Below are 23,949 nucleotides of genomic sequence, written 5' to 3'. Positions count from 1 at the left end.
ATCAACAGAACTCAGACACTGCTGGATCTTTGACAATCCAGAGAACTGCACAGCACGCAATGCAATATACCCTAGTTACTATTTGGAGATGCAAAACATTATCTCGTCACTGGTCAACAGCTGCTCTTTCTGCTGTGGAGTACTCATTTGAGAGGAGGAAGGCTTTGTTGCCCACAATGGAAAGGAGAAGTTCAGTATTGTCTACAAACACAACAATTTTGAATAATTTCAATATAAAGAGTCATATGTAGTTTACACAAAGGAAAAAGGTCATGAAACATTCAATAAGCCCTTACATTTTGTTTCCACTAGTGGTGAATACGAAGTGGAATCTCAGTTATGTCAAGTCCCATATAAGGATTACAAATTTACAAGCCAACACTGAAAACAATTAGATATTTCAAAACAAACAGCAGAGCAAAACAGATGTCCAGCTCTTTCGGAGCCTTTCATTCAAAAAGGTGTGTTTTTTTTGTTTTTGTTTTTGTTTTTTTACTATCATCTTTTGCTATTTAAAAAATCTTTCTAGTAGTAAGGACAATTTTACTGCCTAATCATGGAACTCCTATCTAAAAAGACTGACAGTGCAAAGTTGCTGAACTGCATAAAACCAACTGCTTACATGAGCTTCAGCGCCCAAAAGTAAAGATGACACCAATATAAAAAGAAATTTTACAAAGAACTTCTGGGCAATCCTAGAGCTAAAGACCAGCAAGTCTTACTTCCACAGAAAGCAAATTGGTAGATATTACAACGGAGGAGAACATAAAAAGACATGCCAATAAACAGGACAAAGAGTTCATGTGGCTCTTGCAGAGGGATGTCATGACACAATCTATTGAGTTCTGTCAAGAGTCAGCTAGTATGCAGACAAGCATGACCTAGTTGATATAGTGTACTTTGCTTTTTAAAAGTCTTTTGATAGAATCACTCAGCAGAAGTCCCTAAAATTAGTTAGTCTTTCACACAGCATTGGGGAACATCCTCCTGCAAGTAACTAACTACAAATCAAAGGGTAAAGTAAAAAAGTGATAGCTTTTTATGGTGGGTAGATGCTATCAGTGAGCACTTCTGTTCTGCAATCTGTGCTTTTTAACGCATCCCTAACGGAAAGGATGAATCAGTAAGGTATTTCCATTAAGTCATTTTGCACTGCCTACAATCTATGTGTTCCTCAGTCCCCTCAAACCAAAGCTCTGCACAAGCACAGAACTATTAATAAATACATGTGCCTATATAAAAATGTGTTTCAAACTACAGGTATGGCCTGCTTGCCATTCTTACTGGCCACTGAATCTGAGTCCCCACCAATCCCAGAGTTGATCACAAGAGTGTAGGGATTTCCCTGAACTCTTCAAATTTATTCAACATTTGAATGACTTGTTTCAAACCCACTGAACAATCTTGGGATCTAAATGAAAATTCACACTGTTACTTTGTTCTTGAAACAGAAGAGAGATTTTGTAACATTGCATCACCTGCTAGTTACTCACCTCACTCAGTTTGTAGTTTTTGCTAACCTTACAGTACTTACACAGCTCTACCTAGGAAATGCACTGTCATTCCTGTAAAAAAACATGGCTTTCCAAGCAGCTCAGGCGCACTGGGTACCATCATATCTCGGTATTCTTCTGAAAAGGTTAAATGGCTTTCAGCTCATGAACACCAGAATTCCTGAGAAGCAATTCCATTCCAGTTTTATCTTTTTAACTTGTTAATCTACTGAGTAGAAACATGAAGTAATAATTTCCCACCACTGACTATTTCTATGAAGAAATAACAAAGAAATAAGTAATAACATTGTAGAGAGTGACAACTCAAAACTACTACAGAACAAAAAAGTAAGTTACTCTAGATATTTTAATATTTAAAACTATATTTTTTTGGAGTTGTTTATATTTGATGATAAAACTTGAAATACTTTTTCAACTAACTTTTTAAGAAGGCAGTATTAAATGTTAAACCAAGATCACATGGTTTATTCAGGCTCTGGAAACACTGGTGCATCTCCAAAACAAATTTACATAGAGCTTTGTCCATGTGATAACTGTGAGAGCTGGTTTATTTTTATAGACCGTTGCTAAAGCACTGGTGGACTAAAAATAAGTTCTGTCAAACAATGATTCTGTATTGTCAAAACCGTTAACAAACAAATACTTTTCATGGATCATCCAAATCAGGGGAGTGAAAATGAACTGTTACTTTTGAAAAATAAAAAATGAAGACTTAGTATAGATAAAGATTCAGAAACACCTAGAGCTGTTAAGACGCTGGACAGGGGTGAGGAGGTACAAATGTTTAAACGACCTTAGCTTCTAATGATATATAGCATACATGTAAGGTTCACTAGTCCACGGTTTTCTAGATTGGCTGTGGAAGGCTTTTTGTCATTTGTAATCATGAGACTGTGTGCCCTCCATAGGGGCTGCCTCTCTTTCAGCTCTGGTGAGTTTCTGAATAACCTCATTTTCACTTTCTCTGCTCTTCTGAAGCTCAGTGTCCATGTACTAAGTGTTACTAACCTGGCTGTTCTTAGGACATCAAACACAAGCAGTCAGTGATCTCTACTGAACAGTCTCTACTTGTGTCTTAAATTAGCTCTCACTTGTGATTTACCACCACTGACACAAACCCACCTTCTTGAGCTTTTCTTCAGCAAGATCAGTATGACATCTATTTAAGTTTTCCATAAATGGCTGCCATAAATGAGAACGTTCTCATGGTGCAGTTGCACCAGGTTACAGGTGAGCACCTGCAATCTGGCGTCTTAGCTGTACTGGATATTTCCTTACTCTCAACTGTCAATTGTTGAGGAATTCAGCTTTCCTCCCTTGATCTGAGGACTGATATTGCAGCCTACTGGTATATTTTTATGCCTTTCTTATGTTGATCTTGTGTCCTCTCTACTCAGAATTTCTAGGTATTATGGAACTTCTCAGACACACCACCACTCCACAGAGCCTCAATTGCATGGGGCTTTTTTAGCAGTATATAAAGCCACATTTGCCTTCTCATTGCATTACATTTCTGTAATTTTTCAAGGTTCCTTCTCTTTTAAGGAAGAAATCCTGTATTATTTTTTTTCCTGAAACACTGCACTGATTCGAAGGCATGCATGGGTTGTTTTCACTTAACACCCTTACCTAGCACTGTGTTGATTTTACTTTGTGTTCTTATTTTCTCCCACAGCGATAGCTTGTATCCCATTTTTTACTGGACATACGGATATTTTTTGCACACATCTTCCAAAAATGCCCCTGTTCAAGTTTATGTATTTCTTGTCTCCTATTTCTTTCCTCAGACCCTATTTTTTTTCCTTCCCAAAATCTTATTCCCTTATTCCCATTGTACATGTGTGCTAGCATTCCCAAATGACTTTTGGAGACAGAACACCAGTCTGTATGTGTAGACACTCCACTTTCATCAAAAGAACCCATGGTGACTGAAAAAAATTAAATCTACCTTTCAGATATGCTCAAACACTGAATTATTCTTGTCCAGGCTGGGCCTCCAGACTGGAAGGAATATTTCTGAGAAATACTACTGAACTTCCAAATAAAAAGTTTAATAAAAAGATCCCTGGATCTTTTACCTCCACCGCTTGTGTCAAAGGAAACAAATCCTCAAAGATCAAATTCCACTCGACTCAAAGTGATGACTTGACTACACATGCACCTCTAGGACCCCAGTTACCTTTTCCTACACCCTCATGTTCATTTACTATAGATGAAGAATCTCTCAGGCATTCCCTCCTACTGCCTGCACAGGCAAGAACAGTTCAACAAATTGCTCTGTTGGTTAAAATGTAAAGCCAGCAGGAGACTCTAAGCCAAGTGCACAACCCACCAACGTGTACCAACATGTAACACCACTGCTTACAATTCATCCACCAAAATGGTGAATGTGTTAATTTTAGAAAGAAAATAAGTAAATGAGCAAACAACAGCCCTCAGTAAATCAAAACCCACACTCAAGAACGGAGAAAGGAAGAACAAGACACCTGAAGACCATGCTGTATACTCAAATTATCTGGAAGCACGGTAAGTTTTTCCTATTGTTTCTAACTGACCTAGTACAGTAATGGCATAGAAAGAGAGTCACATACATTCTATGGCAACAAACCACTGAACATGCAAATATACCTATGAACTATTTCAAATTCATACTCAACTATAAGCAGTGATGAGAGCAAAATGCCAGTCAAGTAAGTCTTATGAGTATTCCATAAATATAATTCTATCAGTCACTTGAATGATCATGGAAGCCCATGGCTTTTCAAATACAGCTTTACTAGTGCAGAAAGACATGCATCATAATAGATTTTGTATAGTGTGTGGGTTTGCTAAAGTCCTTACAGTTCACTTGAGATGTGTCTGTTTCTCAGCTGTTCCTAATCATATTACCAGCTGCACAAAGCATTTGCAGGCATTTCACAGCCATGTAGTTATCTTCCCTGCTAAAATAAAAATCTTAGTTCAAACTACAAAAGTCTGTTGGATCAGAAGTTATCCATCCAGATAAACAACATCTGCTTTTTTCCAACTTATTTAAAAAAAAAAAAAAAGAATTTACAAGCAATAAAACAAAGTTAAAGAAAATCAAAGACTGCAAAAAAAAAAAAACAACACTGAAAATCTGTGCAATTTTAATTAGGCTTTTCTGTGCATGTTTTATGATGGAGTTTCTGAATACACAATCACAACCAGGACAATAACTTGCAAGAGATCCCCACTCTTTTCTTGCAGTAAACAATGCTCTGAAAGTAAATTAGCATTGCATGTGAAAAGGAAATGCTGCCTACAGCCCTTTGTTGCAGAATTTAGAAGCTGCACAATGAAGATGGCAGGAAGTTACGGACAAGAAAGGACAGCCCTACAGATGATGCAGTTACAAGCTGCACTTGCAAACTGGTTTTATCCCTACTACTGATGCAACTCACTGGGGATGCCAGGAAACTGTGTACCCGAGTAACAACTACCCTGAGATCATAGGACACTGCCAATCTGCAGAATTATTTTGCACATGAATTAGAGCTATGCTTGGAATAGGAGGGGCTGTCATAGATGGTAATGTGAGGAAAAAAATGATTAGGTTAGTGTCTCCAAATAACTGCCAAAAATGGATAGTTACATTTGTCTGCTTTCTATGACTCAGTTCATCCCAGTAGAAAATACCCTAATCTTCTTATTTATTTTGTAAAGAATAGAAAAAGATTTTTTGAATGTAACTATTCATGTAGTAAAATGAATTTGGTCTCTGTTGATACTGTTCAGGGCTATCCTCTTTTAATGTCTTTGCCTATAGCTATGTAATTCTGGCAGCTGCCAGTCATGGCATAAAGCAGAGATAGTTGGGGCAACACCAGGAACCTGCTGGCTCAAATTACATAGTTACCACTCTTGTACCTTTTCAAAGATTTTTATCCCTTGAAGTTGCATCATGACCCAAGTGCAACTCATAGCCTTCAGCAGCTACCTCTCTACTCTAGCTCTTTCATAATCATAGATAAGACACCCTCCCACCCCACCCAACCAGAGAAGAAGTCATTAACATTTAGGAGACAAAACCACATGGGACTAATATTCTGTTAGTCCTCACCTCATTTTGTGGAACAATAGCAAAAGGCTGGATGACAGCTGCCAGTGGGATGTGAGTCTGTTTGGCCATATCTGAAGATGACGGGAAGCAGTAGGTAGTACATCGGATATAACGAGGGCTGGCATGGCCTAGAACACCCAAAAAAGCATGCACAGTTAAAGACTGATAAAAGGAATCTGCCTGTCCTAAGCACAAACGAGAACAACAACAAAACAACAAGAGCATATGCTAAGTTAAATGCATGCTTTTTGTTCTCCCATGGAAGCTTCTGCCCATCTCTTATCAACCCACTGTCTCCCCCTATAGGCAAACCTTTTCTTGCTGTTCAAGTTTAATGCAGAGATTTAAAAGTATAAAGAAAAAAAAAAGCACAATTATTTGCAATGAGAATCTCAATAGAGATTTATTTGAAAATATCCATATCTGAGGTGTTAAAAGGAAATAATATGGATGAAATCCCCAGTGAGAATGTCAACATTGTACATAACAAAATGCAGCAAACCGATACTTACTGCCAAGACCATGCTAATGAGCTATCCCTAATTCAGAAGGTAGGATACCAGTGGTAAATGACCAGGCTCATATATCCTGCAAGATACAGTGTGCTACAATCACTACCCCATTTCTTGTAGCACACTTAGCTCAGTTCCCTCAATGAGGAACTGCGTTCTGCAAGGCAGACAAGTGCACTGGAAGTCCAAGGCAGTTCAGAAACTGCCTTCTTCTGTTTTTTTTTTTTTAAGCAAACAAACTCAGTTTCTTGAGAGGAATTTCTTTGTTCATTAGAACTGCATAATCCCATTCTCAGATAACGTCCAAAAATCTTGATGTGTTTGTATGTTTTGTATAGCTTATCCAAGCACTGATCAATTAATGCTGGACTAAATGATACCATCAGTTTTATCTATATTAAAGTATCAAGTCTGCTGTCAAGAGCACGGAATATGGTACTTACAGGGTCTAGGCTGAAGCAATTGGAGGTCCACTAGTCAAATGAAAACACTAAGCCAACTAGACAGGCCCATACTATGTCCCTATGGTTTGAATAGCATTTTCCAAAATTCTTATCTTAAAACACAACAATGATAGAGTCAGTGCTTTTTATAGTGTCCATCTTTTAAAATTTCAAAAGAATCTGAAGAGGGCCTTTTAGTTGCAAAAAATTACGTTAAGAGAAGTTCTGTCAATTATGCATATTACTTTAAATTTCAGCAAGGATAGGAAAGATAAGGGCAAAGTGATCTCACGACTTTCATTGGAATTAACCAAAAGTTTAAGAATTCAGTTCTCCCCCCAATGCTCCCCCTCCCACACATACCTGGAAGCAATTTTCCCATTTTATGTCCAATTTAGAGTAAAAAACACCATTTTTAGGTGATAAATGTGAGAATTTAGTCATACATACATATTATTTCATTTCCCCCAAAGCAGTAACAAGGACAGTTACCTTGATCTTGGATTATGCAGTCTGTAGTGACGAGAGGAGGAACCTGTCCTCTTGTGTTTGTAGCATATATCTGTCCTCCCCTAGAAGCTTTGTCATTTTCAATTACTTGAATCTGATGAATAAGAAGCAAGAACAGTGTAAGAAAGATTGGCCATGCATTCAGTTACATCCACAAAGAGTTATACCTTATATAGAGGTGCCATAAACCCATCACATACAAACTTCTAGGATAGTTAAGAACTTTAAAACTATTCAGACACAGCTGAGCAGCGTAACTCACAGCTACAGTTGCCTGTTGGATCTCTACAGAGGTAACACTACACATAGGGGTTGACCAGACCTATGTACAGTGAACAAGGGAGTTCTTCAAAGCATGTTGACTGCTGGAGTCAGACATTTTCAGGAGAGTCTAGCCAGCAAACTGAATAGAGTGAACTGAATAAGCCTTGTTACTGAATCTGGCCTTCCAAGCTCCAAGATCAAACTTAAGCGCAAACAGGTTGCATCACTTTACTCTGATGTCACATATACCAGGTTATCTTTTGTATGGCCATAATTGTGCCAGATGCTGTTCTTCATAAGTGAATGTGTGGGTAATTTATCTGATTGCAATAGTGGGAAGGGTTGGCCCTCAATTCCCCCTCACTAGGCTCTGTGCACAGGATGGTTAAAAAGTGAATGACAACCTACGGAGAGTACCACCTTCCTAGCTGAGCTACATTTCAGCACTGCAATTTAGAAGGTAGCAATTTCAATCCTCAAGAAAAGCCTGTCTGGCCATGAGGTAATATGCCAACCCTGGAACTCAGTGTTTTAATTCCCTGAGTCATACTACCATGTTGTGAGCTTCCTCCTAGGAAAAAAAAGTGAAGGAGAACAATCACAGAAAACTTCTGGTGAAGCAGCTCTAATCATGTGCAGGTTTATTCTGGTTGAAGATTAATGAATTATTTTCATGAAATGCTCATGAAGCTGGCTTTACTACTTAATAAATTACCTTTGTGTACACTGTCTATACTGTCACTTCTACAGTCCCTCATGCTTAAGTTTGATACTTTTCAGGGTACAACTGAAGTTATATAAAAGGGTATATTGGTCCACAGCATAAACTGGATCACTGAGACGATACCACTATTCTTTCTCATCCTCAAAGGAGCTATATTTTCAGTAATCCATTTTAGTGTGTAGTCTAACAGCTGTGAGAAAGAGGAAGGAGGCAGGGATTTTTTGAAACTGCCTTTGCCACTGCTGCTGGTATCCCATGCAACTGTATCTTTACACTGCACGTGAATTTCTAATAATAGCTGTGGAACTTCAGAAGCCTCTGCTGGAAAGCAAACAAAAGAAAACCAAAATTAGTCAGCATGGAGTCTATTGATCATTGTCCAAGACATATTTCCTAACACACTGGAATTAATCTATGGCCTGTAACATTTTCATTCTCCTTAAAATTTTTTTTTATTGCAATTTAAAAACAGAATACATTCCTCGGAGTTTGTTATACCTTCTGCTTGATTGCTTTTCCCTGCCTGCTTGGCTTGTATACTTATCACTAACTCTTGGATTAGAAGGGAAAAAGGCTTTGTTCTACAAAGGTCTGCTGGCTGAAGGAAGCAAACCACTTTCAAGACTTAGCTCTGCAAAGGATCAATACACCATGGTATTCCACAGTTAACTGACCTAAATATATCATTGTTCTTGGAAATAATTGTTGACAAAGCCCAGATGCTACTTTTTATAGATGTTGTCAGAGAACTATCAACCTCTAACATATGTAAGAAAATATAAATCAACAATGGCTACAGATAAATTTACTTCTTATCTGGCAACACTACTGTAATTGTATAGTGTAAATATAACAAGAGAAATACACATGATCATACTTACTCCTCATTCTGAGTTAGCTTTTTGCCCTCTGCAGACATTGACCCAGATCATGTTTCTTTTAAACATGTTGTTTTGATCCTCCCTGTACTGCTAAAACAAACCTTTTAACTTATTTTAACATCACTGTCATAGTCAAGGCTGTTTATTCTATGTATGTAATTTAAACAAGACATCAGTCCATGCTTTTGTGCCAGACCTCCCGCTCCCCTGATGCCTTTTTCTTCCCCTATGTGTATTATACAAGATGATTTTGTACTTCTTACATAAAAAGCACCATCCTGAGACACTAAGAATGGTCAGGCTATTCAGGGCACTATTACCTACATTTGCTAATTATACAGAAATTCACTTCAGGTGTTTTTTGTGTGTGTCGTGTTTTTTTTTTTAAACCACAATGGTGGCAATTGCAGTTGTTACATTAACTTCTAAATGGTTACCAAAACAGCATTTTTCCAATATATTTTCAGTTTTTCAGTAAAAACATCACTGAATAAAACAAAGGAAGAAAATCCCAATATAAGAAAGTAAAGCTACACCCTACTGAACAGGATCAGGATTTTACACACGTGATTTTCCTCCCTCCCAGTAAAACACACTTTCCTGCACAGTAGTACTGCTTCAGCAGAGGAATGGGAGATTCCTTCCCCCAGACAAGCTTACAGTGTGGTAGTTAATGCATGTAAGTAGAGAGTCCTGTGTCAAAGCTACAACATAGCCTGCTTCAAGAATCCTGACTCTGCAAAGGCCTTTTCATGCGTTCAGCTGATCGCCAAAACCTGCATCAGTGTGCTTTCCCCACGAGCACATTTCCCCCCCCACATTGATCAGCTGTTTCCAATAAAAAAAAAAAAAACACAAGTTAAATAGTGCCTGCATCTCACAAGGAATTCCTTTGGGTAATAATTAGACTACTTCATTCAAGAAAGATTGACAATCCATATCTTGTTTTATTTTTCCTCTAACACAATTCTAAAAAGAATAGGCTTTTTCCCACCAGTGCACATTCAGGCAGGCTTTAACTGAGCCTTCCGAACCTGTAGGAAGCTTAAGCATTACGTATACCCTGAGCTACTGAAATCCTTACAAGTGTAGAAAAATGCTCAAGCAAGTAGTTCTGGTTGCCTGATGAACTCCTGCAAACAGTGACATGGCTTTTGAGCATGGGTCTTCTCAGCTTTTCCATGTTTGCAATTTTAGAGTTCACATACCTGTGCTCTGCACCAGTCCTACTTTTTTAACAGTCTACCTGTTACTAAGTTTAAGTCTTGGATCTTTCTGGAGTGGAAAGGAAAGGTGACCAGCTGCACAGAATGCAAGTAATCCCTCAGTACTCCTTACTGTCGTAATGAGAACCGTGTTGAGAATTCCTATTAATGTACTCTGAGTTGTGCATATGTCCCATGTCAGCTAACATTATAAAGCCTCTTCAGTTCTAAACCCAGTACTGTACTCAGTTATTCCAAACTGACAACACAAAGTAAAAAGCCCATGTAGTTAAAAGACCATAAAAAAATTGCAACATAACCTGTAAACCAAGCCATGTAAATGCAATGGCATTAAATAGAACAGAAATTTACTTTCATAAAACATTAGTGCCATGTTACTTACTGGACTTGGAATAGAGTCAGGATCAAGTTTCTTCTGTTGTAGACCAGAGAACTGTGCTGGACCTCCAGGAAAGGCACCAGGATAAGACAGCTGAGATCCTGCCATCTGAGGTCCATAGTTTGCTGTACAGTTACAAATGACCATTGATATAAACTATTTAAGCTCTGTTATCAATTTTAACATCAGTTTTTGCCATACAAATCATTCTTCTGCTAAATGCAACTTCTCCTTCCTTTCTGTTTTCAGCAAGTACAAGAAATGGGTTATTTTAGCTCATGCAGTCTGTATTTTAAAGGTAAGCTTAAAACTAGGCGTGACAACTCTAGTTCCAAAACTTTTCCATTATATTTTTTGAGCATAATTAAAGTTTTTGCTATTATATAGCATAGTAGGATTGCTGGTAAAGGTTATTACAGCTACTCAAACCAGGCCTTTCACAGGATGGCTCTTGTTGGAATGGACCTTAAAGTCCATCCAGTTCCAACCCCTCTGCCATAGGCAGGGACTCCACCCACTAGATCAGGGTGCCCAGGTCCTCGTCCAACCTAGTCTTAGACACCTCCAGGGATGGAGCATCCACAGATTCTCTGGGTAATCTGTTCCAGTGCCTCACCACCTATAGAGTGAAGAATTTCCTTTTAATCTACATCTTAGCTCTTCTAGTTCAAAATCATTCCTCTTTGTCCTATCACTATCTTCCTTTATAAGAAGTTGCTCCCCGTCTTTTTGTAAGCCCCCTTTAAGTACTGAAAGGCCGCAACATGGTCTCCCTGGAGCCTTCTCCAGGCTCCAGCCCCAACTCTCTCAGCCTTTCTTCTCAGCAGAGGTGCTGCTCCAGCCCTCTGATCATCCTCATGGCCCTCCTCTGGACCAGCTGTAATAGATCCACATTAATCCACTCATGCTGGGGGCCCAGACCTGGATGCAGCACCCAAGCTGCATGAGGGCAGAGCAGAGGGGGACAATTCCTTCCCTTGATCTGCTGGCCTCACCTCTGTTGATGTGGCCCAGGATGCAGTTGCCATTCTGGGCTGCAAGTGCGTACTGAAGGTTCATGTTGAGCTTTTCATCCACCAGAAACCCCAAGCCCTCCACAGGGCTGCTCTCAGTGAGTTCTTACCCCAGTCTGTGCTCATGTCTGAGATTGCCCCAACCCAGGTGCAGCACCTTGCACTTAGACTTGTTGAACCTCATTAGGTTCACGTGGGCCAACTTCTCAAGTTTGTCTAGGTCCTTTTGGATTGCATCCCTTCCTTCTGGTGTATCAACTGCACCACTCAGGTTGGTGTCATCTGCAAACTGAATCCCATTATGTCACTGATAAAGACAATAAAAAGCACCGGTCCCAAGATGGACCCCTGAGGGACGCCACTTGTCACCAATCTCCATCTGGACCATGTAGCCACTGACTGCCACTCGCTGGGTGTGACTTTCAAGCCAACTCCTTATCCACTGAATGGTTCACCCTTCAAATGCATCTCTCTCCAATTCAGAGATCAGGATGTCATGTGAGACTGTGTCAAAGGCCTTACAGAAGTCCAGTTAAATGACATTGGTCAGTCTTCCCTTGTCAACTCATGAAATCACACCATCACAGAAGGCCATCAGATTGGTCAGGCAGGATTTGCCCTTGGTGAAGCTGTGCTGGCTGTCTCAGACAGCTCCTTGTGCCTCGCCACTGCTTCCAGGAGGATCTGTTCCATGAACTTTGTCCCAAATACAGAGTCGAGGCTCCATAGGTGAGGCATGTAATTCCCTGGGTCCTCCTTTCTGTCCTTTTTTAAAAAGGAGAGTGATGGTTCCCTTTTTCCAGTCACCAGGAACTTCACCTGACTGCCAGGACTTTTCACACATGGCTTGGTAATGACATCAGCCAGTTCCCTCAGGACCCTGGGATGCACAGCACCGGGCCCCATAGACTTATACCTGTTCAGTTCCATCAGGTGGTCTTGAACCTGCTCTTTGCTTACAGTGGAAGGGACTCTGTTCCCCCAGCCTCTGCCTAGAGGTTCAGGAATTCGAGAGATGCGTGTGGGAAACCTGACTAGCAGTGAAAACTGAAGCAAAATTTTTGTTGAATACCTCAGCCTTCTCCATGTCCCTTGTTATCAGTTCTCCCTTCTCATTTATCAGGGTGTTACGCTCTTCTTGGCCTTTCTTTTCTGGCCAGTGTACCTTCAGAATCCCTTAATATCGACGTTAATTTATTAATAATTCCTTTAACATCTTTAATAGGTTCATCTGCAGTGGTGAGCACCAGGCCCAGTAACACTTCTCAGGTTGGGTTGCCTAATACCTGGACAAGGAAGTTATCCTCAGTCTCCTGAATCACTTGCAGCCTGCTGTGTGGCTTTTCCAGCAGAATTCTGGGTGGTTGAAGCAGCCACCCATCAGGACAGGTGCCTGTGTTCATGATGCTTCTTGCAGCTGAAGCAGGAAGGCCTCATCAACAGGCTCTCCTTGATCGGCAGCCTGTGGGAGACCCCAACCACAAGGTGTCCTTTATGGATTTGGTCCTTCATCTTTACCCACATGCTTTCAGCCTGTCTGTGGCTGTTTCTTAGAGCTAGCTCTGTGCAATCTATCCATTTCTCAACATCCCTGCCCCTCCTTCCCTGCCTGTCTCTTCGGTAGAACTTATAGCTCTTGATTCCAGTGTTCCAGCTGCATCAGTGAGAACCTCCTTACTAACAAGTCGCTGCAAACCAGCCTAGTTAGTTTGACAATTAAAAAGCCAGCTAACTGTTTTACTTACTTGTAACAGGTAAGAAAGCACATTCTTTGTATTCAATTACAAATCTTTATTGCTATAGTAAAGAGGAGTATCTAAAAAGGAGTACCACTCCTTTCTATAATGTTATGACTTTATCCAATACTAAACAAACATTGTTTCTGACATAAATTAATCTCCTTTTTCTTGTTAAGTTCTCAATAGAGCAATGAACTTTTGAGCAAAACGATATCCTGCCTTGAATGTACTGACAGGCAATAACAACTTCCATTCTACAAAAAGGCAATTGAATTTTCATTTTTCCAAGGCAACAGAACATCACCTGTGAGTGGTCACAGTTCCACCAGTGATTCTCAATATATTTGTTTTTCAATTAGATACCAAACATCACTCTTTACCTTGCTGAGGATGATATCCAGGCCCTGGAGGCTGTCCTGGAAGCTGTTGCAAGTTAGGATTCAGAGGGCCACATCCAGGGATCCCATCTTGCCTGGCCATAGTAGGCAACGAAGGTTGAGCACAAAGGCCACTGAAATTATTTGCTGGTGGAGGAACCTGTGATCCAGGTGGCAAAGCCGTTTGCTGCTGTATCGGAGGTGTTGGCTGTGGAACCTGAAAAGATGCTGGATGCCCAGAAGATGTGTGAGAGCTCGGAGTAGTGCCAGGACCTGAGCAAGAAGTTATTTATCAAATTAGTCAAAAATGACAACCTACTAACTCTGTATGAAAGACATTCTATTTTTACTCCATATATTTGTAACATACAGGGAATATTGAGTTACATAATGACATGCTTCATAAAGCAGATTCTAAATGTCTGCTCATAAAACAAATCAGACCTCACAGTTTAAGTATGAACTGGTTCAGATGTTCAATTTTATTTCTTTCAGCTCTATTTTCAATAAAACCCTACAGCTGGGGTGGGTGGGGAAAGGGAGAAGGAGGCCAGCCTTCAGCAATTCTTGATTAGAGTACACATATCAAAAGCCAATAGTGATTTATAATATTTAAATTTTTAGTGTGAAACAACATTCCTTTTGGCTTAATAATCAATTTCTCTTATGTAGCTTTTTTTTTTTTTGTTAGTTAGATCTTCCCATTTTACTATGACAAACTAAACGGAAGTTAAACCCACTCACTTCAAAACCAGAAGATGGTTGTAAAACAGATGATGTTGAAAGATGAAATGTGGAGTTATTTAGCACACACTGGTGAGGGATAGTTTGTTACGTGTAAAATCCAGATTCTAATTAAAATTCAGAGGACCCTGCAAGTGGTTTTCTTTTTGAGACTTAAAATCTGTAAATGCTCTTTACTTTACAAAACCTGAGTTTTTAGTCAATCATCCCCCAACAGACCTACGGAAAATTAATTTTCAAGAATACTAAAAAAAATAGCAAATTGGGTTTGGAGCAAAAGGACTAATGCTAATAAACAAATACTAAAATGTATCTTCTGTCAGACTTGTGAACTAAAAGAAGTGTTACATGCAAATCATGCTCAGGTTCTCTACTGGTACACACTAACATTGCTCCAGCAGAATAATAAACCATGAATTTGAGTGCTCAGTCAAGTTACACCAACTTTGCCTTACCTCTAAGCAAAAATCAGAAAAATAAAACCCAACACAGGGGCATAACTGTAAAGACACCCTTCAGACCACTGAAGACATGGTATCTCAACATTCCCGCATGTAACAAGATAAGCAAGAACATTATATAATTGTTGCTGGAGGCAATATAATGAAGGCAGGAAGAAAAGCAATACTTTTTGCTCTAAATAATATGAGTTGCTGCATATGAAGTGCTGAAATTGCTGAATATGAAGTGCTGCCATAGAGGTGCTGGGCCACAGTTCATCCTGTAAAGAACTATCTGACTTAATTGTGTACTTGCAGTTCAGTACACCAAGGCTGAAGTCAAAATTATTTTTTCTAAGGTGAAGAAGCAAGTTTCACAAGCCGTTGTGCAAATGGAAGGTCAGACCCCTGGCAGTTACACAACTTTCATTAAACTCAAGTTAGTAACTTGTCAAGTCAGAGAAGGAACAATGATATAACATCAGTGCAGCCTGAACTGAAATGTTCATCTTTTCACATATCTTATGATGACATCAGCCACTAAAGTGATCTTAGTTTAGCAAACTTGTCCTCATAAATGCCCTGCCACAGAGAAACAAGGTGCTAACTAAATTCTACTGCTTTCCAGTCAAATGGTAAATTTGACCAGGAAATACTCAGAAATAGCAGATATAGCCAGACAGAAAATTACTCATGGGAAGCAATTTGTGTGGAAGAATCACGTGATCACATCTTTGCCTCATGTTTCAGTTTTAATCCCAAATTAAATGCAAATAAAATTTAGATGAAAAACTAAACTATAAGTTCTGGGCAAAAAAAGAATAAGATAAAAGAGAAACTATAAAAAAGCTAAGAAAAACAAGACGATGTCTGTATATTACTGATCATGTCTTGGCTGTCACTGGCAGCATGAACAAACAATGAGAAATGACAGATAAGATAAGCAACATGTATGGAAGGCTCAGCAAATTTTGATTCAGAACTAGCTCTAGAACACTGATGTAAAAGACTGAATGAGAATAAAAATGTAAGAACTTGAGCAAATGATAGCATGCAAGAATTTATCTGCTTATATACAAGTTCTTTCTAATTACTATAGTCTCAATAGCTTTAACTCAGGAAAAAGTCAAACAGACAAACCAGATAAAAATGATTACCATAGCTATTTATTTGCATGCTGTTGAGCTGGTTAGCAAGTTGTGTTGTAGATGAAGTGGATGCAGTATTTGGGTAGGCTGGCTGTGACTGATGACTGTAGGGAGGATAGGAAGGTCCTGTATTGTTTGGAGGTGGAGGGCCTTGAAACCTGAAGGGAAAAATGAGTGCGGTTATGCAAGGAACTACATCAACTAGTCATAATCCCAGAAGGTCCAATACCTTCTCAAGGGTGGTGCTGAAACAATTAAGTAGGTTGATCAAACTTTCCAGAGAATTCTCATGTTCTGCTCAGAAGTATATTTTTGTTAAAATAGTCATGAAGCACAAAGAGAGATTGCAGTTTTTCAAACGTGTTTGTTTGTATACTTACTAGAAACAAAGAAGCTTGAGTATTCCATGGAGAAGAGACAGAATAACTATATGAAAGCTCAAAGATTAAGAAAGTGAAGCTTCTGAATTTAGCAAATACCTCCACCCCCTTTACATGCTAATGAAGGAAGCTCCCCTATCAGGGATGAATGAAAAGTATTCAGAGAATATCTGCAAAGAGAGGGCAATGGACAGAGAAACTGTTAAGGAGTTCTCAGTTATAGAGGGAAGAGGAGGATGAAGGTGGGGAAAAACTGCTGCATGGTTACCAGACACAGGAAAGCATAAAGGCAAGAGAAAGAACTGAAGTAAAGGAAGAGGTAACACGCGGCACTATTTCATTCTGATCAAATGAGATCTCAGGCTATCTACATCTCTCCCTGCTATCTACGTTGTTTTATTTACAACCATTTTTAAAACTGGGGACAGTCCTAGGTATATCAAGAGAAGAATTCACTTTCCTTGAAATTTTGATATGGAGATTTCCTTTCCTGGAACAGCAGCTCTCAGCAGTTTGGGAATAAAACAAGATCAGGTAAAAACAATAGGTGTGTAGCTGTCAGGACAGTGACCAAAACTTAGGGAAGAGAATCAGTATTTTGCTGGGCTGGTCACATCACTTTGACTTTCATTTTCCTTGTTTTCAGGTCTTCAGGACAACCACTACTTCTCCCCATCCGTTTGTACACCTTTTTTTTTCCCCCCCTCAGACGACCAGGGTGTGGGTCCTCTTTACATAGTTGTAACACACAGGCAACAGGCTTTCCTATTCTGATGCCTCATAAAACATACGCATGGCTTTACTTGAACACAAATAATTTCACCACAACCAAACAATTACAGAAGCAGAGTAAGGCTTCAATCAACTGAAACAAGAATGTTGTTACATGAAATTAAGTTTGCTAAAGCTAAAATAGCTATAGGTACACAAACTCTGATTCTGTCACTCATGGGAGGTCAGCAAAATAATTAATAATTGACAGAATTAAGAGTTAAGTGCATTTACCCACTTACAACCCAGCCTGCAATACAACCACTCTGTAATCAAGCTTGTCCACCATATCCTTTCATCCCCTCATACCATAATTTTTCCAAGATTAATTTTTACAGCTTCAACCTGTCCCTAGTTTTCTCCCTTCCCCACTCCCATCTCCTTCACTTCTTCCTGTAAGTTCTGGAGGCAGGAAAATACCACTTAAATTCTTTACAATTACTCTCAGCTAACTGACTGAGCAAAAGAGCAGCAGCCATCCTTCTGAAAAATTATATCAAACCTATATTATAAAAATGTCTTTAAAGTACCCTACAGATCCTTGGCTGTGATCCCACAGCAACGAAGCAAAGACAAGAGGGGGGAAAAAAACTACAGCTATATAGACACATACCAGCTTCTAGTCAAAACTCACCAGCAACTATTAATTTTTAAATAACTTCTTGGTACCTCACAACAAAGTAGAATTAAGACATCAGAAAGTAACTTTTAAAAAAAAGCAACTTATAAGTGCTCTCTGAAGAGAGCATATATAAAACACCTTACTGCTGCTTTTAAGCAATGAGTCTAAGGTTCAAGCAGAAATAATACTATAATTATCTGGTTCAAACAGAAATATACTGTATGATCTAGCAGCTTAACATCACAGAGAAATTAACTAGAAGATCTAGTTCAGAACTGGAGTAAGTCAGAACTGCTGAAAATAAAAGGGAAGCCATACTTATTGCCAGTGAAACAGCCAAAGAGATGAAAGAGAGGTCAAATAACTTAGATCTCATGTATTAATTCTTGAAAGTCACCTGTGCATTGGCTGTCCTGCTGCACTGGGCCCATTCTGGAAGTTGGTCTGGCTCAACTGATGTGTACCAGGTGGTGGAGGCCCAACAGGAGCTGAAGATCCAAGAGGCAAAGTTGATTTTGACATACCTGCCAAACAGGAAGTACTTTTATGTAAGAATCCTTAAAAAAAAAAAAAAAAAAAAAAGCACAGGATCATAAAAAATTACAAGGTTTCAGCCCTGCTTTATGATGACCCCCAAAGGTCTCTTCTAACCTCAGCCTTTCTGTAAGAAAGGAAAGATTCTTGGTCGGCTATAGAAGCATATATGAAAAAGACAGCAAAAAAGGAACCAACCAGTAGTTGTTAACCTTCCAGCAAAAGAACCCAAGAGGGACATAAAGAAACAATCAAGAATGGAGAAACAGACCCTCCAATCCAATTTGGGATACTGGAAGTTCCCTATCATCTGGCTACTTTTGTAGTGAGAAGCATGAGATCCCTTTGCTTTCAGAGACCTTGTCAGAAAGAAAATTTGGAACAATCTTAAAAAAAAAAGAAAAAAAGCCACAAAACCCCCCACCAATGCTGCTTCCATATGTAGGCCCAGTAAATCTATGCTAAGAAGGGTTAATTCAGATCTAGAACATCAACTATAAAGGGATTATAATTTATGTAAGAACCACTGTTGAATAAACAGTTTTTTCAATCTTTATTTCTTGAATTATATTAATTTAAATTACTCTAACCTCAAAAATTTGTTTGGCACCTAAACTGGTATTTTTTCCTAGCACTGTAATATGCCAATTACCAGAAGTAATTCTGACTACATTTAGCATTGGGTTAAAGTAACACAACTCCTGATGTTTTTACAAAGAATATTTTTTATATAAAACAAGCAAATAGTTGAATATTTGGTTCTGTTATTACCCTACCCAATGACAAATACTGAGTTTAATGTAAATTACCATAATCTGACTGGTATTAAAAAAATAATTCAGTCATCTTTATTATTTTAACTGTCATTTTCCTCTGTGAAATCATATTGAGATGATCCCTCTCTTTCCTCCCTACTTTGCCTAGGTGTGTTAATAGACTTAATGAAGGAAGGGGGATTCTTACTTTTGGGATATTCCCCACAGTCCCAATTCACACGTTTAGTATGCCTAGCGTTAGCTGAAATCAGACCACTATGACTTACAGCAAAATGGGCTTAAGTTCTGTGCTCTCAAATTTCTTTTGTTGATGTTTTGTTTTTAAGACCTCAGCCACTATATTCTCACTTATTAAACTTCTTGAAAAATCTGAAGCCACATACCAAGTTAAAATGAATGAAATGGAAAGGAGAGACGGTAACAGTCAGGTTTATCTTTTGGATGTCAAATTACATTATCTGTAGCATGATTTCATTTGTAAACAGCAAACAAGCCATCTGCATGTAAAAGCTACACAATTTCCCTTTCCTCATGGAAAGTAACTGTCTCCTAAGCATTCAGAAAGCAGATGGGCTCCAATTACCGAGCATTATCCAAACACATCACCCAGCAAGCAAGCTTAAGTAGTAAAACATCAACCTGTATTTATAGGCACATTTGTGCTCAGGAACCTGGTTGGACACAGGTCCCACTGCAAAGAATACAACCCATTTCTGAAATCCTCCTTGCCATTAACACATAGGAGTTGAGAAACATTTCTTTATTCCCAGAATTTTGTTGTTGTATTAACACCTGTATTAAGTTAATCACAGCACAGCACTGAGCACTGGTGCCTACTGCTTCCCTGACAATGGTATTCACACACAGAGGTCAGAATCCCACTACCAGGCATCCTACATCAACATCTGAGCATAAACAGTAATGCAAGCAAAGCCAGGGCAGGATCCCATTGCATCAGCCAGCAGTGTAAAGCTGAGCACTGTATGTTGACTCAAGTACCATGAAGAGATGCAAAACACCAAAAGAGATACAAAACAAAACAAAACAGGCAGACTGAAAATATATTTTAAGTCAATTTTATACCTTGTTGAGGTGCTGCATATGAGGAGTTGGGATCACCATAATGAAGTGAAGAATTAGGTGGTCCAAAACTTGTAGAAAAGCCTCCCGTTCTTGGCTGGGATTGGGAATACGGAGGAGCTGCAACATAACTTTGTTGACTCATGATGGCAATATTCTTACTCCAAGTATGGGGTCCTCCTTAATGATCTGCAAAAGAGAACATGATACCTGCTACTACTCTTCACTCTTTGGACATTTTAAAAGGCTGAGAATTACACTTCCAAAAAGACCTAAGACATACATGGAAGCAAAAATGGATTTGGAGGTCAGGGGAAAACAATGCTTTTGTTTGACTGCAGCTGGTTGTTGCTTTCCTTACCATTGTGTGAATTCAAACAATTCACTGAATTTATCTGAACAGGATTCATCTCTCCCAGGCAAGAGAAAAACTGTAACTGAAGAATGTATAGGTGGAAGAAAACATCTCAAATTGTTCTCTTCACAGGGAAGAACTAGACTTCTGCTACACCTGCAAAACAGACAGTGAGGCCCACACGCCAGATACCACGTACTTGGAAAAAATCAGGAAAAGCAGAGTGACTAGAGAACAGAACTAGCAAATCCTTCTCCAGTGCTGGCAGATTTGTTTTAGATGGGGTATGGAACAGAGTAGTAGCTCTTCATCAAACCTTCTACATCATCCCTAATCCCAGCAAGTAAGTAATGGCTTGCTTTCAATGCTGGTGAAACTGTGAATAAATTACAGGATGGACAGAGATCCAACTTCCAGCTGTCTTCCACATTACTGGCCCACACCTGAGCAGGCTTTTTTACTAAGGGACTCTGTAGTGTGATGAAATGGAGCACAAGGCATTCCACAAGTGAGAGCCTGTTCTCTGAGGGCAGTATGGCCTCAACAGTACCATACACTGTCCAAACTGTTACCAAGGCATCTTTTACCTGAGCTTTCACATCTTGATTCTGTTGTTTTCAGAGAAAGAAAGAAAAATAAATAAAACAGCAGAATTTGATTAAAAGCAATCAAAGTAAGTTTTCTGATGATGAGACATTCACAAGACATTTTATCTCTTTCCTGCAGTGATTTTTCCTGCAACATACTTCTAGGAAACTTTAATGAACCAGAAAAATCTGATGAATGCTACTAAACCAAACTAACTACGCTACTAAACCAGATGACTGTATTTTACATGGCCAGTTCGCAAATACAGAGCACTTTCCACCAAGGGATCTGAAAAGTTACAGATGTACACTGCAGCCTTGATTGCCAACTTTCACTTTTGTAAGATTCTTCACTTTTGATTTCATGTTGAATTTAACAAAAACAGAACACCACTAACTTTCTTTAAACCCAAATTAAGAGTGTTTTGAGAAATGATGAGGATCTGAACGAGCATTTAGTATTTCTGTGAAGCCCCAACTAGGGCATCCCCAAAGAACTAGAGATCCATTACCTAAACCAGCATTTCATAGGCTAAATGTTCCTTTAAAATAGCTTTACCAGCCACCTATATTTCGCATTCTTTGGACTGTAGCATGAGGTGATCTTTGAGTATGCAGTCTGGATCAGGAATTGCGATCCATAAGCACGCATGAAGGCATCACCTAAATCAGACACCCACAAAACCATGAAATAGACAAATTCATACTGCACTGACACATCAGTAGAGAAAAGCTACACTCATCACAAAACCCACCTCTTGGCTTCTCTTATTAAACACACATTTCTGAAAAAAAGAGTTTTACTGATCTATCATGTCAGACAAGAAGCCACTTGGAACTGGGTGCAGGGCCCTGCTCTCTTCACACACTGCTTGTGGCACAAAGCCACACTCCTCATAGAGGCGTAGGATTTCTTGACTGAAGCATTAAACTGCTTTGGGTGGGCAAGCTTAGGGGGTTCTCTCCTATTTCTTAGTTAAGAAGGTAAGCACAGAAAAAGGGGAAAAATACTTACACAGAGGGGCTTCTTGCTGCCAACCATACTTTCTTCCCCCCTACCCCTATCAGAAGGGACATGACCATGTGAGTTTTTTTACTCCAAAACAGTAAGTCAACACCAAATTATCTACACACTCGTATAAATGTATAAATACTTTAAATATATAAAAAGGAAGAAATTTGCACTTTGAGGCTGCTGCAGCTGCCTCAACCTTTAACTGTGACAGTGTCCATGGAAAGCTACTTCCCCCACAACTTCCTCACACACAGTCACACAAAATCTTGCCACGTCAAACTTCCCACAGGCGCTACAAACATGCAGAGGTTGTGCTGGAGAGAGACAGGAACTCTCAGCCACACACAGGGAGGACAACGCAAGCTTATCCAACATAATTCCAGATTCTGTTCAACACTGATAATATTTAATCCCTTCTCAGACACGTACATATAGAAACATGCAATGAAACTGGTTTGGAGACAACATCCAAGGTACCAACAGACACAGATCCCTTAGGATTTTAGTGATCAGATTCTGATGAGAGACATCCGGATTCGTTCTGGAAATGGCATGAGAAAGATCACAGGGTCAGCTAAGCTGAGGGCTTTCCCCGGGTTTGTTTACTACAATGTAATTAAAAGAAAGGACAAAATAAGATTTTGACTCCCCCATTTAGCACCAGGTGACCTTACGCCCCATGGCCTGAAGAACACCGCTGACACAAGCGCCTCTCCACGACTTACTGCTACCCCAGCACCGGCTGGCAGCACCCCTCAGAGGGCAGCTGCACCTACACTGCACCCCACCGCCCCGCTACCTCTGTGAAACCGTAAAATCCCCTCGTGTGAACACAGAGGCAGGACAACAGAGTTAAAAATGAAAGGCCATGCTCTCTGCCACCCGACAGAGAGCTATGAGCTCTGCGTTTCTGTAGAGGCGCCGTGGCGGTGTACGCCTAGAGAGCAGTGCTATCCCTCCCCAGAGCACGCTGCAACCTCCGCTTAGCAGACAGCCTTTGCCACGGGTACCTCCGCACAGGCTCAGGCCAGCACACAGCTGCACCCCCCGCTCTTTATTTCTACAGCACTCATCTGGAGGCAGCTCGGGAAACACCGCCTTAAGCTCCCCGAGCCCTGCTCGGGACCCGCCCGGCACCTGCCCGCCGCCGCCGCAGCCGCTCCCCTCCGATCCCCGTACCTGTGCCAGGACTCCCCACAGCCCTCGTCCCCTCTCCCCCCGCCGCGGCCGTTAGGGCCGTTTGGACCGTTAGTGCCGTTACCTGGGCGCCTCATGCAACCTCCGCCCGCGCCGCCGCACGAGGCCGCCGCTCAGCCGAGTGCCACGTCTGAACCCGCGCGCGCGCCGCCGCCACCGCTCCCCCCGCCGCCGGGAGCGCGCCCGGCCCCGCTGACTGCGCCTGCGCAGTGAGCACAGCAGAGCCCGGCTCGCAGCGGCCAGCAGGAACCAGCTGAGCGCGGGCGGGGTTGCTGTGAGGGACGCGCCGCAGCGGGGGTGCGGCTCTAAGTCGGCTTAGCCCCGCTGTACGGGGACACGATTCCTCTTTAAACACAGACAAGCATGAAGAATGCAAGCACTTTTCCTCGCGTGTGCTTTCAAAACGTGTACCTGCGGCAATACGTAGCGCATGTATTTACAGACGCAAAATTACGCCTCCTGAATATCCAGAGTGAAACACGACCCAGGTGCCTTACCTGCTTGCCTGCCCTGGTTTGAGTTACTGTCCGAGCACAATTAAAAACACCGCCTTGGTTACAGCACAGAATCAGTGGTTTCCTAATTAACGACGTAGAAACACAGGAGTAACAAGATGAGGAAGATGTACTGGAGA

General features: G+C 40.4%; 1 protein-coding gene across 2 annotated transcripts in view; it reads right to left on the bottom strand.

Moving 5' to 3' along the window:
• LOC116488650 (protein transport protein Sec24D-like) overlaps positions 1 to 23,443 on the bottom strand; it is a 53,925-nt gene extending 30,482 nt beyond the window's left edge. Inside the window, exons 1-9 of one of the 2 annotated variants that reach the window (XM_032186364.1) lie at positions 23,380 to 23,439; positions 22,119 to 22,164; positions 20,165 to 20,350; positions 18,169 to 18,295; positions 16,008 to 16,156; positions 13,670 to 13,939; positions 10,541 to 10,662; positions 7,046 to 7,157; positions 5,599 to 5,726 (exon numbers count right to left, since the gene is read on the bottom strand). In XM_032186364.1, coding sequence (XP_032042255.1) covers positions 5,599 to 5,726; positions 7,046 to 7,157; positions 10,541 to 10,662; positions 13,670 to 13,939; positions 16,008 to 16,156; positions 18,169 to 18,295; positions 20,165 to 20,306 — 1,050 coding nt within the window. In that variant the 5' untranslated portion in view covers positions 20,307 to 20,350; positions 22,119 to 22,164; positions 23,380 to 23,439. Of the gene's footprint in view, positions 1 to 5,598; positions 5,727 to 7,045; positions 7,158 to 10,540; positions 10,663 to 13,669; positions 13,940 to 16,007; positions 16,157 to 18,168; positions 18,296 to 20,164; positions 20,351 to 22,118; positions 22,165 to 23,379 lie in introns of both variants that reach the window. The other variant, XM_032186363.1, reaches the window with a different exon arrangement.
• Positions 23,444 to 23,949: the final 506 nt, after the last annotated feature.

The sequence above is a fragment of the Aythya fuligula genome, chromosome 4 (genome assembly GCF_009819795.1).
Source record: "Aythya fuligula isolate bAytFul2 chromosome 4, bAytFul2.pri, whole genome shotgun sequence".
In the NCBI taxonomy this organism is placed as follows: domain Eukaryota; kingdom Metazoa; phylum Chordata; class Aves; order Anseriformes; family Anatidae; genus Aythya; species Aythya fuligula.
Note: the sequence above shows the minus strand (reverse complement) of the source record. Positions and strands in the feature narration are given on the sequence as shown.